General features: G+C 34.3%; 2 protein-coding genes across 2 annotated transcripts; both read left to right on the top strand.

The window, feature by feature from the left end:
* Positions 1 to 6428: 6428 nt before the first annotated feature.
* LOC132039515 (L10-interacting MYB domain-containing protein-like) lies at positions 6429 to 7246 on the top strand. Its single transcript, XM_059429984.1, has 2 exons — positions 6429 to 6761; positions 7157 to 7246. The coding sequence occupies exons 1-2, from the start codon at positions 6429 to 6431 to the stop codon at positions 7244 to 7246; spliced, it is 423 nt and encodes a 140-aa protein (XP_059285967.1).
* Positions 7247 to 17496: 10250 nt separating this feature from the next.
* Positions 17497 to 18440, top strand: LOC132040337 (uncharacterized). Its single transcript, XM_059430975.1, has 2 exons — positions 17497 to 17773; positions 17871 to 18440. The coding sequence occupies exons 1-2, from the start codon at positions 17644 to 17646 to the stop codon at positions 18050 to 18052; spliced, it is 312 nt and encodes a 103-aa protein (XP_059286958.1). The 5' UTR covers positions 17497 to 17643; the 3' UTR covers positions 18053 to 18440.
* The last annotated feature ends 988 nt before the right edge of the window (positions 18441 to 19428 follow it).

Below are 19428 nucleotides of genomic sequence, written 5' to 3'. Positions count from 1 at the left end.
ATTAATCCTTACCTTTTTCACTCAACTGCTCAACTTGGCTAGGGTTGTAAATAGCACAAACGAGTGGTTTGATTGCTCCAACAACTACTCCACGTTAATTAGGACTTTTCAATTGGTTGAAAAGCTAGAAAAAAATATTTTTTTTGATCACTTTGAAGGCACCAAATTCGGCCAGCCATGGCCGAATATGGTCTTCTCTTTTCCTCCATGTTTCTCCAAGTTTCTAGAGTTGAAAAGATGATGAATTGGTCTTGCTTGTCATCTATTGTATACATATAAGATTCATCCAAGTGGAACATGCCCCACACATGGCTTGGATGAATTAAAATTAGCCAAGCCATGGGTGGTACCCCACTCACACCACACGGCCAACTTGCCCTTTTTCATGAAATAATTAACTTTCCATAATTCACTTTTAACCCCTAATTTTCCTTAGTATTCCATACCAATAAAATCATAAGCAACTTGTGCCTTAAAACAAAATCGGAGGTTAAAAGTCTCTACCTCGTATCCCGGAATAGTCTTGTCCTTAACTTATCATAGTTAGCTCGGATTATCCCAATGTACAAAATACGGGATATAACAGAGTGCATCCATCTTTCAAGGTGCTAGCTTTGTAGAAAGATCTAGCTCTGATACAACTTGTTAGGATCTGGCTACTATCCATAGGTTCTTTGAGAAACTATTCAAGAAGGTAAACTGTGGAATAAGTAAATCAATTCAAGAATTTTTGTGTGGAAAATTCCTTGTTAACGGGAGGAAAAAACCATAGCCTATCTCTTATAGGAATTTCCCAACTTCAATAAACTCGAGTTATTTAAGGATTACAATCTTCCTTGCAATACATAAAGAAATGATCCTAACAGTCCCACTTACGCTACAATAGTATTTGACTGCTAGTCACACCTAAATGACTCTACCCAATCAAGAGGTCTCTTACAACTCGATACCAACTAACACCTATTACATAATTTTAGAAAATGTAAATAGATGGAACCAAAACAAGAACCTAACTATTACAACTAAATAACTTGATGATAAATCTTTATAATCTCAGGTTCTTTGTTGATAGGTAGTTGGCTCTTCTTGAGACTAGGTGTTGAATCCACGCACTCTTGCCTCGCGTTGGATTGTTGTGATTGTAGTTGAGCTCCAAAGCTTGTTCCTGTTGTGTTTAAATAAAAGTAGTTTTCACCTTTTATTGTTGAATCCAACCAATTAAATATGGTTTCATAATTGTACCCGCAAATCAATCCTTATTTGACTTGGATTTTCCCTCTTTCTTTGTATGCGTGTCGGCTCTCTTTTCCCACTTCAATGCTAATTCCATGTTAATCCATTTATGGTATTATTTTTATAGCTTGAAATCGAACCTTTCATCAAATAGTAATGAGTCAATATTTCAATTCTCCCAGTTGACATGAAATTCTTCTTTGACGGTCTTCAGTGTTGTGTGATAAGGATCGGTTCCTTTGAGCAGTTCTTCTAATATTATGACTGCTTCACTAATCATTTGGAGATCTGATTGGACTTATGGTCTTCAATTCTTTCCTTAGGTCTCCCTTAATTTTCTTTGGGCATATTTTAATCAAATCATCAAAACATCATTATAAGCTCAACATCTATTATTGAGTCAACAGCTACTCAACACTATTGATACTTTAAAAAACATTTCACAACATCGTATTAACTCCATCTCCTCAACTTGTCTGCAAGAACTAGCCGAACTTCCACACCCAAAATCAGGGGACAAGATTAGAAAACGCATAAATTCCCATAAAATCCTTCACATTTGCTTGTTGTAATACTAACAAATGACTGATAAATCAACTTGTTGTGAAGTATCATCTCCATCAATGTTTCACTGGTTGTAATTAATATTACTAACTTTAGTTTCAAGGTTACCAACTTATGTTAATTATAAATAATGTCGGATTTTTTTGGGGTTTCTCGGGTTTTTTGATTTTATTTTTTTTGCGGAAAACTCTTCATACAAAACACATACTCTAACTTTATTTCAAATATTTCTTTAGTCCTAGTAAGATACAACTATATAATTAAGGTGTTTCTTAAGAAAATAACACAAAATGTGAGATGAGTTATGACATTGTAATAAAAATATTCAACAAAAAATTAATGAAATCACACAAAATAAATATTGCTAATTAATAAGCCTTAATGAAAATGATCCATTATCTAAAACTATAAAATCATGCTAAACTAAATGCGGCTAATAAGTATTAATCATGTGACAAAGGAAAAAATAATACTAAGTTATGCATTTTAACTCTCTAAACCAAAAAAAAAAAAAAAAAAAAAAAAAAAACTATTGAACACTAATATTGTCATTCCTAGCATTAGAATTGAATTTCTTTTGTTAACATTAGCATTGATTTGGTTTTGATTTAGACTTTATTTGAGTTACTAACATCTATTGACTATAAAACTTATTGGACCACTTAAAATAATATGTTAAAAGACAATAATTATGAAAAAAACTTAAGAAATATTTATATTACATTACAAATAAATATTTTTATGTATAAAATATATTTCAAAATTGTATACATCTAACGTCCGGTTGGTTTGGTTTGGTTTGACTTTTTTTATTTAAAACCAAACCAAACCAATTATGGTCGAGTTTTTTTCTTGGTTTGATTCGGATTGTCGGTTTGGTGCAGTTTGTCAGTTTTCTCTGTACACCCCTAACTATCAGACACACGGTAGTTAGAGGTTCATGACTTACTAGTGGGTTTAGCTTTCAAATATTTAAATATTGATTTACTATTCACCTTTCAGACTATTAAATTTGAAGACTTTATTAGTAGCTCTTTGGATGTCACGTTTTGCTCAAACCTTCAGCTAGCTACTTTAGGGTTCATGGGTAAAATACAAATTGGTGTCAATCCCACTCTAACTTTGGGGTGTGAAATCTTCTCCTTTGTGTCTTTTCATATAATTTTATGTGTCTTTTGATATACTTCTCATTTTAATTGTATTCCATAAATATTGAGTTTGAATAAATTTTACCCGTGAATGTCTGAGTTTAAATATATTAGTCCCTTATTGTTTTTCGAAAATAATAGAAGCTCATCCTTTTTTAATGTTCAATATTTAATGAAAATTATTCTCCCCACTATGTTGAAATGTTATCATCACTCTTTTATATATTTATAAAATAAAGTGTTATCTAAATACAATTTCACCTACAACTATAGAGGAGAACTTGGTGCTTTTTTGAAAGAATTTAAGTTATAAGTAACGTGAAGGAATTTTTACACTAAAATTAGTTACTCCCTCCGTCCCAAAATAAATGTCACCTTCGCAAAAAAGATTTGTCCCAAAATATATGTCACCTTAGGAATTTAAGACACATATTGATAAATGTTTTCAACTATGCCTGTAGCATCAAAGAAGTTGTCCTCTTTATTATTGCTCAACTCTAAAAAAATATCTAATAAGTAGGGGTTGTTTAGTGAACTTCACATTCTATTTATTGATTTCTTAATACGCCTTACTTTTGTTAAGGTAACACTTATTTTGGGACGGAGAAAGTAGTATTTTAATGTGCTCTTAGGTCTGTCAGGACAGATATACATTAGGAAAATCACCACTTTGTCTGGCACTGTCCAGCATTTGAGTCTAAACTAGAAACTGTTTATGTTTTAGATTAGCATATGAAAAGTTTGGTCCTAATGGAGATTATCTGTTTGGACATTGTAACTTTGACTTTTGTTGTATTAATATTAGAAAGAACTATAAACTTCACTTTATGAATCCTATAAGAAAGAAAGGTTGCCCAAAAAAAAAAAAAACTTACTCTAGCAATAGGGATTCAATATCCAATATGTCCAAAAGCAACCATCGGAATTCAATCTCACGTGGAACTTACCCTTGAGCAGTTTTTAGGACAAAAGTTGGTCATTATGTAGATGTCAAATAGAAATCCACTCCTGCAATTATATCCCTCCTATCTTGATAAAGTTCAATTGTTGGTTACACCACATAGAAAATATTGTTGGTTACACCACATAGAAAATATATTCTTTAGGATATTCAGATCTTTAAATTATTAGTAAAATTTCACCGATTATAAAAGGTTGATTTAAGCATCAGATAGTGAAAAAAATTCTTTCATGTATAAAAGTTAAACAATTTTTAATAAATTATTGGCTGGAATGACATTGCATTAGTTTTGGTGCAAGAATACTCCCTCCATTCCAATATAAGTGAATTTTTTAGATTTTTTTCTTTTGGTCCAAAATAAGTGAATTGTTTAAAGTCCAAGAGGTTATTAATTAAATTTTCCCAAAATTACCCTTCTTTTCAATTATTTTTCCATATCCCATCATTCACTATTTCAATCTTTAAAAAAAAGTTTGGGGAAAGACATAGGTCAATTTAGTCAAATGATCTTTTCATTAATGCTATTAATCAAATTTAACCCCAAAAGTTCAATTATATAGGAATGGAGGGAGTATACTAACAACCAGGTCCACAAAGGGCAAATCTCAAGTATTTTGGTGCGTAAAGTCTTTATTGAGTTATATAAAGGGAAAATGACGTAATAATACTACTTAAAACTCTATATTACAAACTATAAGGGAACTTTTTCTGATTTACAAAACATACCAATAAATTTACAAAACATAACGGATTTGAGTTTTCAACATACCCACAATTTTGGGCTTAACTTAAGGAAGAGAAAAAATGATTTATGAGCTCCACGATTTTTGGAACCTGATTTCAGTTTTCTTCTTCATCAAAATTTCTTTTTTTATTTCAAAAGTTTCTCTCTCTACACCACTGTTTCAAGGTGTGATTTTCATTAAAATTTCCATCCCTCACTTGACTTCAACCACAAATTCATCTTCGTCAACCACACAAATTTCCTGGTGTATGATCTTCACCTATGATTTCATTCCGTTCTCATTTTAGGTAATTTTCAAGAAGTTGAAAACAGAAGAACTAAGTCTTAAAAAAAAAAAAAAAAAAAAAAAACTTCACTAGTCTTAAAGAGCCTGTTTGGCCTAGCGGCTTTGAGGCCAAAAGTGCTTTTATTTTTTGTGAAAAAGCACTTTTTTTGGATTTATGAGGTGTTTGGCCAATTAGAAAAACTGCTTTTAAGTAGAAGCGCAGCTTTTTAACGATTGGGGGAGAAAGAAAATTTCGCTTTCTTGAAAAATGCGGCGAAGGTATAAAAAATTACTTTTTTCAAGAAAAAAATATCCCTACCATTAATACGTATTTACCAGGTATACCCCTCACTAATCCATTTATTTCTAATTAATAATTCTTTATTCTATTTTACCTAGGATAACGTAGCTTTCACGTAAGTTTGAACTTCAGTACCAATTTCTTTTACTGTTAACGTACTTCTTCAAAGATAAGTACTATACCAAAAAAAAAAAAAAAAAAGGTAATTGATAAAGATTCTACCCAAAAAGATAACAAATAATATCTACTTTTGAATAATTTTAAATGGATTATATAATTTACGTGAGTAACCAAGTTTTCTACATTTGGTATATAATTTTAAATGGATTATACAGTGAACTTGAGTACCCAAGTTCTTTTACTGTCAACGTACTTTTTCAAAAGATAAGGACTATACCAAAAAAAAAAAAAAAAAAAAATATATATATATATATATATAGGTAATAGATAAAGATTCTACAAAAAAGGTTACAAATAATATCTGTTTTTGAATATTTTTCTAGATTACTCTCCAAGTCTTGTACTCGTCAAAGGAGTTTGAATGTACTCATCAAAGGAGTCTGCATGTTACGACTACAACTCTCCACCTATATAATAGTTCTCTCATTTATCTATTCTACTCCTCATTGAAATATAAAGTTATCTCCATAAATTAACAAGCTCTTTGAATCAAGATAACTTCATCTTCTCAATGTATGATATATTTTTTTTTATAATATATCTCTGTTTCAAGAATATTAATTTTCAATAAATTGGACGTGCAATGTAACCATAATTGTGTTCATGTGTTGCGACTCATTAGTCTATAGTTTTATATTAAATCAGTAAGTATGAAGGTTTGAGATGGAGTATAATGCTAAAAAGTTGTTTTCTTTTTCCTTAAATAAATGTTGTGATTGTTGGACAGAGAAAGTTTACAGTGAATTAAACTTCATGGTAAAATTAGTAAACTAAAGGGGGCGATGAAAGTACTCTGGCAGCGATGGTTCATATTATACCTCATTAATCAGGATTGAACTATAAAAACAATAGGAATATAGATAAGTAGGAGGCAGAAGAAAGTAATATGTACCGAAGGAAGATAAGACTATTTGCTTAATGAGCATGGCGTTAGTTTACGTTGTGTTAGACATGAGCAGATTTTTGTTTCATTATTTGTTTATTATTATTATTACTATTAATGACATGTTTTAATGCATATTGATTAGAAAATGAGTAAGAAACTGATGCAAGATAGCAATATTGAGAAGGCTAAATGGAGTACAGAACATGTAGAGTTATTTTTAGATTTATGTGTTATGGAAGTTATGGCTAGAAATCGTCCCGGTACTCACTTCAACAAAATAGGATGGTCTAACATGATCCAAAAGTTCAATGATAAAACCGGAAAATATGACAAAGCCAAATTGAAGAACAAATGGGATAGTCTTAAAAAGACTTGGAAAGAGTGGCACACTCTAATTGGAAGGGAGACTGGCTTAGGATGGGACAACGAGAAGAAGACGATTCAAGCGAGTGACGAATGGTGGGATAAAAAGATAAAGGTATTTTTAATTTTACTACTTTTTTTTTTTTTTAATAAAACAACTAGCAATAGGCATAGTTGTGAATTTTATAAAAATAAAGTTCTGTACAGAAATTGTAAAGAAAGCAAAAGGGCAAAAAGCAAAAAATATTACAAGGCCAAAAGTGCCTAGAAATCAAAGGTAAAACGTACCTAAGTAGCTATATCTAGCCTAATGTATGCATGACCATTCCAAGCCTTGGCTTGATTCCATTTCAGTCACCTCAAGCTCTCACCAAAAAGCTATGTAATCAAATGCCAAAAGAAGTATCCTTCAAACTTGCAACTGTGCAAAATCAGGCCTTTTATGCTAGCCAAAGCTGTTTATAATCTGAGTCTCCTGAACTTGAATATGAAAGTATTTGAATATAACAGTTTATCTGTACCTATCCTCTATCACTAAGGAGATACTTCCAACAGGCTGAACATGAAGTTAATACCACACATTGGATAGAATTTGCTTAGCAACAGACTCAAGAGCAGATAAACTTAATCTTGAAATACCTCCACCTTGATATTCCTGTCAACAATGATCTGCAGCTTTCAGTGTTGCTGCATTTGAACTTATGAATTGCATGCTTTAATCTGGCTCCCTAGGAATTACTGTTTTAAATCTGAAGCTTGGCAAATGCATTTTATCCATGTTTAAAGTCTCCTAGCTGCAGTTGGTAAATCAGTAAATAGCTCAAAGTTAAGAGTACCTACAAAATCAAAAACATAGTTAGTTAAAAAATCAGCAAGTTGGTTGCCCTCTCTCAGCACATGTCTAACTTGTATCAGTCCCTTCTTCCTCCATTCTCTAATCTTCTGCACCTCCATACTAATACTCCATGGAACTTCCCGGTCCCTTCTACTATCTTCATTAAACCAAGTGAATCAGTCTCCAATATCAGTGGTAGATGCTGTTGTGTTACACAAAATATAATGCCATCATGCATTGCTTTTGCCTCTGCACACAGACAAGTTGTATCTGCAATCCTACTAGCAGTAGCATGAATGAACTATCCTTCATGATTTCTCACACAAAATGCAGATGCACTAGGACCAGGATTTCCCCTGGAGGCACTATCACTATTACATTTGAACCATCCTGTAGGAGGGCTAATCCATTAAACTAGTATGTACTGTATCTGAGGCCTATATTGTTCCAAATGTTGTACCAGCCGAGGCCAAGAATTTGGCAAATTTGTCATCCATGGATATCTAGTTTTGGCCAGTTGAATGAGATTAAGATTAATCTCATATATGACCCTATGCCTAGTCACGTTACCACCATGCAAAATTGTGTTTCTTCTTTTCCAAAGTTGCCAAAGTATGATTGCAGGAGCTGCTTGATATAATGGTTTCAGCTTTGAAGAACACTTTGTGTCCCACCATTTCTTGATAGTTTGATTAACTTGAATGAAAGGGCATTGCACACCTACTGCTGCTGAGAACATCTTCCATATATCTGCAGCACATTGACCTGTCACAAACATATGGTTCATTGTTTCTTGGTGGGGCTGAGCACAACACCTACATATAGACACAATAAATATCCCCATCTTTGCAAGTACATCATCAACAGGTAACTTCTGTTTCCACACTCTCCACAAGAAGAAAGCAATCTTGAAAGGCAAACCTTTTGTCCAGAATTGCTTATAACACCAGTTTGAGGCACCTCTTTGTCTTATTACTTCCCATGCACTACTAACAGTGTACTTACCACTACTAGTGAGCATCCACCAGGCCTTATCCATATTTTCTAAGGGAGTGTAAATGTGCATCTCCTTTCTTATATGATCAATAATATCTTCTGGCACAGTTTGTTGCAACGTCTGATAATTCCAAGTCCCATTCTCCATCACATCTGCAACCTCCTGAATACTGTCATCCATAGGGAAATTAGCTGGCATAAGCTGGGCAAGAGGACCAAGTTAGTCCAGTTGTCAAACCAAAAGTTAGCAGAACCATTTCTTAGTTCCCACCAGATCTCCCCTTCTATAGCATCTCTTGATTCTAGCACCTTCTTCCATAATTGTGAGCCTCATTTCCATTGAACCCTGGTTGGAATATGTTTCTTAGAGTACTTATTCCACATGAATGTTGACCACAAGGTACCATAAGTTCTGAATCTCCACCATAGCTTAGTGAATAAAGCTTTTGATACATCAAAAAGGGACCTAAATCCCAATCCTCCCTCCTGTTTAGGAACACACACTTTCAGCCAAGCTGACCAGTGTCTACTCTTGCCTTCTTCCTTATTACTTGCAAGATTTTATTCAGTTCATTTAGTGTGTACTTAGTAGGTGCCATTGCAGATAGAAGGTACATTGGCATACTTTGTAAGACACTATTGATGAGAACTGCCTTCCCTCCAAATGATAACAACCTTCCTTTCCAGTTCTGCAGCCTATCTTTCACCCTCTTAATTAGATCATTATAATAAACTTTCCTTTTTCTAGAGTGGAAGATAGGACAGCCAAGATATTTGAAGGGAAACATGCCTCTTGTAAAACCAGTTACCTGCTCAACTTCTTGACATAACTGCACTGCTGATTTCTGATGCATGTAAAAAAAACTTTTCTCTTTATTTATCAATTGACCTGACAACTTTTCATAATCTCTCAAAACATTCATAGTCAGTTCCAATGATAGTTAATCAGCTGATGCAAAGATGATGGTATCATCTGTATAAGCAAGATGATTGAGGTTTGCACTTCATTTAGGCATACCAAAGCACTTATACTGATCATGCTTAAATAAAGAGTTAAGTGCTCTAGATAGCACTTCTATTTTGAAAAGTATAAATAAAGCAGGTGACAATGGATCACCTTGCTTCACACCCCTTGTAGAGTGGAAAAAACCATAAGATTGGCCATTCAACAAAACTGAATACCAGTTATTTGCCAACAGCCTCCATATCTGGTCCACAAAAATTTTTGCAAATCCCATTCTTCTCAAAGACCCTAGTTAAATATAGCCAGGACACTCTATCACATGTCTTAGCCTTTTTCTAACTTAATCACCACATTTGCAGGTTTACCTCTCTTTCTAATATCTGTGACAATTTCTTGAGTGAGAAACACATTCTCAATAATGCTTCTTCCCTTCACAAAACCAGACTGGTTGCTAGAGATCAAACCTGGTAGAATCTTATCCAGTCTTCCATGAACCACTCTTGAAATGACCTTGTTTATGAAGTTACTCAAGCTTATTGGTCTGAGATCCCCAAAAGTGTGAACTTCTGATTTCTTAGGGATCAACACCAAATTAGTATGAGTTACTGATTTTGGGAGAGTATGACCTTCATAGAAAGCCTGAACCATTCTGAATACATCCATTCCTACAATGTCCCAACATGAATGAAAGAAAGTTCCTGATAATCCATCAGGACCACAAGCACTCTCTCCTTTAAGTTCAAAAACAAAGATTCTTTACTTCTTCTAGGGATGGAAGTGCACAAAGCAAATCATTGCTTTCAGAAGAGACCATCTGTGGAATATGCTTTAGCATGCCAAAATCTAGAGCCCCCTCCTCTTGAGAGAATTGTTGTTGGAAGAAATTAACTGCTTCTGCTGCAAGCTGCTCCTTATCTTCTATCCACTCACCATCAGATATTTGAATTCTATTCACCTGTAACCTTTTTCTCCTTCCATTTACTAAATTGTGAAAAAACCTGGTGTTTCTATCACCTTCGGAGAACCAAGTTTATCCTTCTTTTTGTCTCCAAAACTCTTCCTCATAATGTAAATACTTCTTCAGTTCAGCCTGAGCAAGCTACAAGACTATTCTATTTTCTGCAGAAGGATCATCTTCAAACAGTTGTTCCTTAATCCTCACTATATCTTCCCTGATGATAAGTTGTTTGAAGATATTCCAAAAGCTTGTCTACTTCAAGCAGATAGAGCCCCTTTTACTATCTTGATCTTCTGTTTAAAAACCAAAAAAGGATTGCCAATACTCTCCTCAGACCAATTCAGCCTTACTATGTCCAAGAAATCTTTATGCTCAGTCCAAAATTTCAAAAACCTAAATGGTTTTATGAAAGTTTGAACTTCCTCACCCAAAGTGATAAGAAGTGGGGCATAATAAGATCCAGTCCTGGATAAATGCTCCACTTCAATGTGACCAAACCATTGTTGAAACTGTGAGTTAAAGAAGATTCTGTCTAATCTTTCAAATATACAATCATCCCCAGCCCTGCCATTCCACCATGTAAAGGGACTGCCTTTAAAACCTGTTTCAAATAAATCACATTAGTTATTACAAAAGGAAAAATCCTCATAGTCCTGAGGGACTACAGGGACTCAACCTATTTTCTTCTCTTCATTCATCACTACATTAAAATCTCCCCCTACTAGCCAAGGAATGTCGTAAGAGTCAGCTAACTGATAAATACTATCCCAAAGAGGCATTCTTTCGACTTCATCACATTTAGCATAGACCAAAGTTCTTATAAGAGATCTATTGTGCTCCCGAAGAAACGCTTTCAAGGTGATCCAGTGCAAGATCGTATAAAATTTCCACATCTATATTCTCCTCTACAAAAAATCAAATCTTTCCACTACAATTTGCACCAGCCTGATGCATCCCTAACCTCCTTTTGAATTTTTGTATCTGTCTAACATGTTGAAAAGGCTCCATTAAGGCAACTAACATAAACCTGTGATGTCTATGTAACATTTGAAGTCTGTGAAAAGCGTATTGTGTCTGCACTGATCTAATATTCCAAATGAATGTTTTAATCATCATTTAAAACTTTGACTTAATACTGGCAGATCTCTTTGGCACAACCCTGGTAGGTTGTTGTGGCTCTTCACCTAATGGTTTCTTTCCTTCTATTTGTTTCTTGCCTTTCCTTCCACCTTTGACCTTTGATGTTGGAGAAATATCTACTTGTTTGCATACCTGCTCAAGCTTCTGCTCAACAGACTCCTCCAAGTCATCCTCATTAATGTGACAATTCTCTTTATCCTCCAAATGACCTTCAACATTTTCAGCATTATGGGAAATAATATCGTGTAATCTCTGCATAGGGGAATCGGTCTTCAATAACTGTAAAGGCTGAGCCAATGGACTACTGAGAACAATAGCATTTTCAGCAGTTGGTTGAGGTGAATAGAGTCCACCTCCACCTGGATCACCTATGCCAACACTATCTCCATTCACCACATCTCCTCCCATAGCCTTTTCCTCATCCACCCTGTCCCCTCATTTATTAGAAGGAGAACTAACTTCTAATAAACCATCATGATCTACTACCACCTCCTCTAGATTACTGTGAACTTTTCCAGTTTCCCTTTTGTTCTCAGCTTCCTCTCTATGTACTATGATCTCCTTCTCTTTGTCTACTCCTTCTTCTATATTGGATGTACCTATAGGTGGTACAACTTCTTGAACTTGGTCTGCTGCATTAAGTTGTTGAACTATATCAAACTTTTCAACCTTGTCCTCCTTCTCCTTGACTTCAGTTGCAGGAGAACTATCTTCCACTATATTAGCATTCGACCCCACAGTGTTAACTTCCACCTCCTCCACTTGTAGTGTTAGTTCATCCTCCATAGTTTCTACTCCTTGTTCCACAACCCCTTCATTCTGTAAAGCTTCAAAAGCATTTTGAGTTTGAACTTCTGCTAAATTCCCATTTATAGGTCTCCCATCTATAAACTTGTCTGGATTCTTTTCTTTTGTAAACACCCTTTTATCTTTGACAGTATTCCAATCTTCAGGGCCTCCACCATATCTCCCCCTGGTCTTCTAAAATTCCTATAATGCCCCTTATTTGGCTGAGCATCTTGAGGTTCTACAGTCTTGCCCTTGTCTTCTTTTTCTACATGTACCACTCTCAGTTCTGGATGTAAGATCTTGCAACCTTCTTCATTATGACCCTACAACTTACACCTTGTGCAGTATTTGGGTAATACATCATACTGAATTTGTACCTTGACAATCCTAGAAACACCAGATTTCTCATCTGTGATCTTCATGTTAACTACTTTTGGGAGATTAGCAGCAAGATCTACTATAACTTTAACTCTAGCACTGTTTGGTCGAGTTTTATTAATAGTGGCCATATCTAGATGCAATGGTTTACCAACTGCTGATGCTAGAGAGAATAAGGAGTTCTTCACAAAAAAAGTTGGCAGTAAATTTGGAAAGGATATCCAAGCCATCGCCATTGTAGTTTCCTCATCAATTTTGAATCTAGTATCATATAACAAAGGCCTCATCTAGTACATTCCTCCATCTCTCGACTTAATGTAATGAGCCGTCTTTGCCATCATCTGTAGCTAGTCTTCAAACCTTTCAAACCTCATAAGAATATGTCTATTTCTAAACAATCCAATACGACAGTCTCCTTTGATCCCACACTGCAATGGGATCTAAGTTCTCAATTCTTCAAGTTCCGGCCAGCCATATGAGAACTTACCAATTACAGCATATTAGAGCTTCTCAATTATGTTCATATGTTCAACTTCTGCTTCTGTCCATTCCACCACGTGTTCTTGTCACGACCCAACCGGAGGGCCATGACGGGTACCCGGTGGTAACCCACCCGGGCACCTCTCATCATACATTCACATTACATCTAGGCGAGCCACATAGCTAAATCATACTTTCTATCCATCATTCATACTATTTCCATTGGGCAACGATACATTTATATTACCATTAACAACTATGCCCACAACAATGTACATAAGCCGACGAGGCTAACAAAATGATATCCAAAATATAAGCCGACAAGGCCAAATACATCTAACCACATACACATGCCTACGAGCCTCTAAGGAGAGTATGTCATATCATATAGGCGGGATAGGACCTCGCCATGCCCATAAGTATGTACACAAAAGAATAGATACAAAAAGCTGTAGCTCCGAATGAAATGGAGCTCCGCTACGTAGTCCCTGAGTAATAAAGCTATGGATCAATCCTGTCTCCTTGGCCACCTGCGGGCATGACGCAGCGTCCACAAACAAAAGAACGTCAGTACGAAGAATGTACTGAGTATGTAAAGCATGATCAACATCATTCTAGAAGCATAATAATCAACATAAGCAATAGCATAATGATGGGAGGTAGAAGAGCCATCGTCATAAACACTTACTTGCTTTTCATAGGGACCTTCCATTTCTAATGCGTAATTGTGTACATACATCCATATCCGTATCCGTATCCGTATTCGTATCCGTACTCCTTTACATTCCATATCCATATTCATATTCGTATTCATTTACATATTCATATTCATCGCATACCCGACCATGAAGGATCGGTGTTTCACATACCCGTCCATGGCAAAGCTCGGTGATTATACATACCTGGCCCTACCAAGGCTCAGGGTTATTCATACCCAACTGCAGTGGTGTGTGCGCAATACATATCATACCCGGCCATATAAGCTTGGGGTTACATAATAGTCATAACATATATACATAAGAGCTCATAAGCATCTTTGACATCATTACTATCCTCGTTTTATTACATTTATCCTTAGAGGATCACTCATCATATAAGGAATTTCATAGAATCGTAACACAACGAGAATCATACGCTTTAGTAGCTTTAGAGATAAAATCATTTGGAGGACATCATAGGCCCATGAAAGAATAGATATATGGCCAAAGAACCATGCCTTATTGAAAGAAGGGTTAGCCTTACATACTTTTTCGTTCAACTATTCTATCGCTTGAGCGTTCTCCTTCAGTGCTCACGTTTCTACCTTCATTAGAGTTATACTAACATTAGAAAATTGATAGCTTAGCATGCTTGACTAAAGCTAGAGAAAATTGGACAGCATCTCCTTTATTTATACAACTTCCCCTATATCACATATCAACTCCCAAACATCTATAATAACATTCACAACATCATAACGATAGTCTTCATTCACCTACATTATCCATATTTCTCAATCCACTTCAAATCATCCATAATCATGGTCATGACATACTATTACATTCACTCATATAAAATGTCTATCCCATGTTTTTAACGCCATTTATAACATAATCCTAATCACAACATATCAAGAATCATGACTCAATCCAAGCTACTACTCAAAAATATCACTATTCTCACATTCATGACCCATTTTCTATCTCCTTCTACAATCTAAGTCTTTCAACCTCTCAATACCTTAAACAACATAGAAAGACTATAAAACTTACCTTAGATGGTGTAGGAATGGACTTTGGGTGGAAACACTTCACTTGAGCAAAACCCTAATTCCACTTCCACTTAGATTTCTTGTCTTGGATGAACTTTAATGAGTTTCTTACACTTGATTCTCTTGGTTTGATGAAGTTGATCATTAATATCTCTTGAATTCTTGTAGGATAGGTGTGGAGAAATATTCTAGAGAGTTCTAGAGAGAAGGGGAGTGAAGAGAAAATTAAATGAAATGAACTTGATCCCCTATTAATAATACTCCATCTGTCCCAACCAATTTCTATGGACCAACATACGGTCCATATAAAGTTCACTGACCGTATGTCTGGCCGTAGATTTGGTCCAGTGAGGCTGGCCATCTGGGCTGAATATACGGCCTAACATACGGCCAATATATTTTATACGGCCAGTATGTTGGGCCGTATAATGCCAGTTCTTCCAAACTCGTTCTCGTCGACTCGTTTGATCTCCAATCCTTATGGAACCTTCTTGACACTTGTTTAGCACCTCATTAACAATCTAAGGGATGTTATAATCCTTCTCCGAAACATCATTAAGTCATCATTAACTTGTTACTCGAAATTCTCTTCCGATACTTAACGTATACTTTGTCTTCTCTTGGCCAACTTCCTTCTCTTACCTCGAATGTCTTTGAAATCTCAATTAGGGTCATCAAATGCTATTTCTTACTTATTGAAATATCGTATACTTCGTGCCCTCCGTTAGTCTATTCACTGTGCATCAACGGAGAATTTTCCGAGGTGTAACAGCTCTCCTTCAACTATGTCGATTGATTTGATTGGAATAGGCTCAATGACATTTTCCATCGTCTGCATGGTGTCATTACCATCTTTATTCACTATTGTTGCAAATTTCTTAGTAATTGTCATCGTTTCTGCATGGTTTTCATGGCTGTTAGGGTTAGGGTTTGTAGGGTTTATGGAGGAAGATGCTGCCATGTGAGGGTTCATGGATGAAGAAGGGGTGGTCAAAGAAGGGAATTATAGTGTAGAGGAGCTTGAAGGCTGGCCAGCCACCAAAGGTGGCTGACCAGTGGTCGGCGCCACCATGAAGGTTTAGAATAAGGTTAGGGTTTGCATGGGGATAGGATGGAAGGATTATGGAAAATTATCGAGAGTTATTTTTCACTTAAACTTAATAAGTTACTATTTTATTTTGGTGACTATAATTTCTTAATCTTCTTACATGATTGTAGGAGAATCCAAATGTAGAGAAATTTAGAGAGAGGAGTTTACGATATCAAGATCAAATGGAGATATGTTTTAAGGATGTTGTTGCTACCGGTGAACATGCGTGGGCACCATCATCTGGAGTGCTACCAGATGGTATACAAGGAAGTAGATGGTTTCAATCTGAGCAACCATTTGAGTTTGTGAACACTCTTGATGGTTTAGGAAATAATGTAGGAAAAGACATTAAACAAATTAATCTAGAAGAATCAAATGTAGTAGGAAAAAAAAGTATCAGCGAGAGTGGCAATAGAAGGAAAAGAAAGGCATCGACATCTGTAGCAGAAAAGGAAAAAAAATCAATACTAGTGTGAAAATTAGCGCATCAATGGAGAGAATTGTTGAAGCCATGGAATTACGCACTCCCATGAACGTGGTTAGTATTCAGAATGTGATGGTTGTTGTTTGTAATTTGCCTGGTATGTTTGTTGGTAGTGATTTATGGTGGAAAGCGATTGGCATACTGGTGAGACAATCAATGAGAGAAATGTTTTTAGCACAAGGAGATGCAGAGTTGCAACTGCAATGGTTTGAAAAGATGCCGGAGTTTCATTAGGATTAGATTTACGATGCTATTTATTATAATTTTCTTTTAGGAAATTTAATATTTTTTTTTATTAGTTGAAACTCTTATGTTCTTTCTCTTCATTGAAACTCTTATGTTTTTTCAATTAATTGAAAGTCTTATTTTTATTACAGAACATTGTTCTAGTTATTTTTATATTTGCTAGCAGAACTTATATTTGTTTTTGAATCAAGTTATTAAATTTTTACTAGATGCTTAAGAATTTTTTATTTGTATTTTTTCTTACATATATGTCATTAACTAAAAATAACAATGATGTATTTGATGAGGAAGTTGTTATGGATGATGTTGATGAGGACGAAGTTTTAGTTGATATAGCAATTTTCAAAATCACTTTAACAGCAGATTATTACTTAAAGTATTGTCTAAAGATTCCATGCAGAACTTCTCCTCATACAGGTTTTTATTTCATAAAAGAAGTACTTGAAGGGCATGATAAACGATGTTACGAGATGTTTAGAATGGAAAAACATATTTTTCTTGACTTGAGCAAAACCTTAAGTGAAGAATATGATTTGAAAGCAACAAGAAAAATGACAATAGAGGAGATGGTTGCTATGTTTTTAATGGTAGTAGGTCATGGTGTAGGCAATCGAATGATCCAAGAACGATTCCAACACTCAGGAGAGACTGTTAGTAGACACTTTCATCATGTTTTATTAGCGTGTTTGAAATTAGCTATGGACATTATTAAATCAAAAGATCCAGCCTTTTCCGATATTCATCCTAAGTTAAAAGAAGATACCAGGTATTGACCACATTTTAAAAATTGCATTAGAGCTATAGATGGCACACATGTATCTTGTATTGTCCCTTCTAAAGATCAAATTAAATACATTGGTAGAAAAGGCTTCACTTCCCAAAATTTAATGGTTGTATGTGATTGGGACATGTGCTTCACATTTGTATGGCCTGGATGGGAAGGTACTGCACATGATGCTAGAATATTTGACCAAGCGCTTAGAAGGCAGAACCTTAATTTCCCTCATCGTCCATCAGGTATGTATATTAATATTATGTCTTGTATTATTTTAATACATAAGCATTATTTTTCTATGATTTATTTAATTCTTTTTTTTTTTTATAATTGGTGTAGGTAAATATTATTTAGTTGATTCAGGTTATCCAACAATGACGGGTTATTTAGGGCCATACAAGGGTGAACGTTATCATCTCCCCGATTTCAAACGTAACTCTAGTTTCAGAAATCCAAATGAGACTTTCAATTTTTTTCCCTCCAGTTTGAGATGTACAATTGAGAGAACATTTGGAGTTTAGAAAAATAGGTTTGCTCTCTTACGCTCCATGCCATCATTTAAGTTTGATACTCAGGGCTAATCTTGTTACAACTACTATGGCTATACATAATTTCATACGACGACACTCTTCCACCGATAAATATTTCAACTATTATGCTAATGAAGACATTATCTCAGAGATCGAGCAAGGAGATGGGCCTTCTGGTATTCCTTCAGAAATACAAGGCGGATCTTCTACTATTATGGAGACATTGCGTGATAAAATTAGGGATGAAATCATTGAGAATCTTTGTGATGTATGAATGATTCTACTTATTTTTGTGTTGAATTTTAATTTATGGAATAATTTTGAATATTATTTTGGTTGTAATTTTTTAGTATATTTAAATCATCGTGTTGATATTATATCAATATTTAATATTTTTATTTATCTATGTGTTATTGAAAATTTTAATATGTATTTTTAAATTTTAATTAAATAAAAATAATAACTAAATTAAACTCTTTCATAATAGATGTTTAAAATAATTTCTCTCTGTAAAATAATTTTGATAGTAAAGTTCATTGATACATGTCCATTTTTGTAATTTGACACTCAAAAGCACTTTTTTGAAGGGAATAACCAATCACAATCTGCTTATTAAAAGTAGTTAAAAGCACTTTTCAAATGAATTAACCAAATACAAACTGCTTCTCACCAAAAGTATATTTCTTAAAAAGCACTTTTAAAAAAAGCACTTCTCAAAATAAATAGTTTTCAACCGCTAGGCCAAACAGGTTAGAAATGTTAAAACTGATACGTGTATGAAATGTGTACGAAATCTGATTTGTATCAATTAAAGAATTTATTATACATATATACTTTCTCATAATCTATACATACTTTGATCAGATTTTATACAATTTATATGTACTTTATCATAATCAAAATATACATACAACTTTTATACATATTTCATACATAAAACTTATAAAACATTTATACAGTTATACATACTGCATATAAATATTTATACATATTTATTTTCTAGTGTATGAACTTTGTATGGAATCTGATTTGTATCAATTACAGATTTATTATACATATTTTCTCATAATTTATACATACTTTGATTAGATTATTAACTTATATGTACTTTATCATAATCAAAATATACATACCACTTTTATACATATTTCATACATAAAAAATATAACGAATTTATACAATTATACATATTGCATACAAAATTTATACATATTTGTTTTCTGGTGTATGACAAAACAATGAGATAAAATCACATACAATTTCCAACCATCTACCATGCTTGAACTGTCTTCTTTGAGTTGCAAGAAATTCTAACTATATTTGCTAATCATTTTAATAGATGGACTCTCAACACGATCCTTTAATTT

The sequence above is a fragment of the Lycium ferocissimum genome, chromosome 12 (genome assembly GCF_029784015.1).
Source record: "Lycium ferocissimum isolate CSIRO_LF1 chromosome 12, AGI_CSIRO_Lferr_CH_V1, whole genome shotgun sequence".
In the NCBI taxonomy this organism is placed as follows: Eukaryota; Viridiplantae; Streptophyta; class Magnoliopsida; order Solanales; family Solanaceae; genus Lycium; species Lycium ferocissimum.
This window is presented reverse-complemented; position numbering and strand designations above follow the sequence as displayed.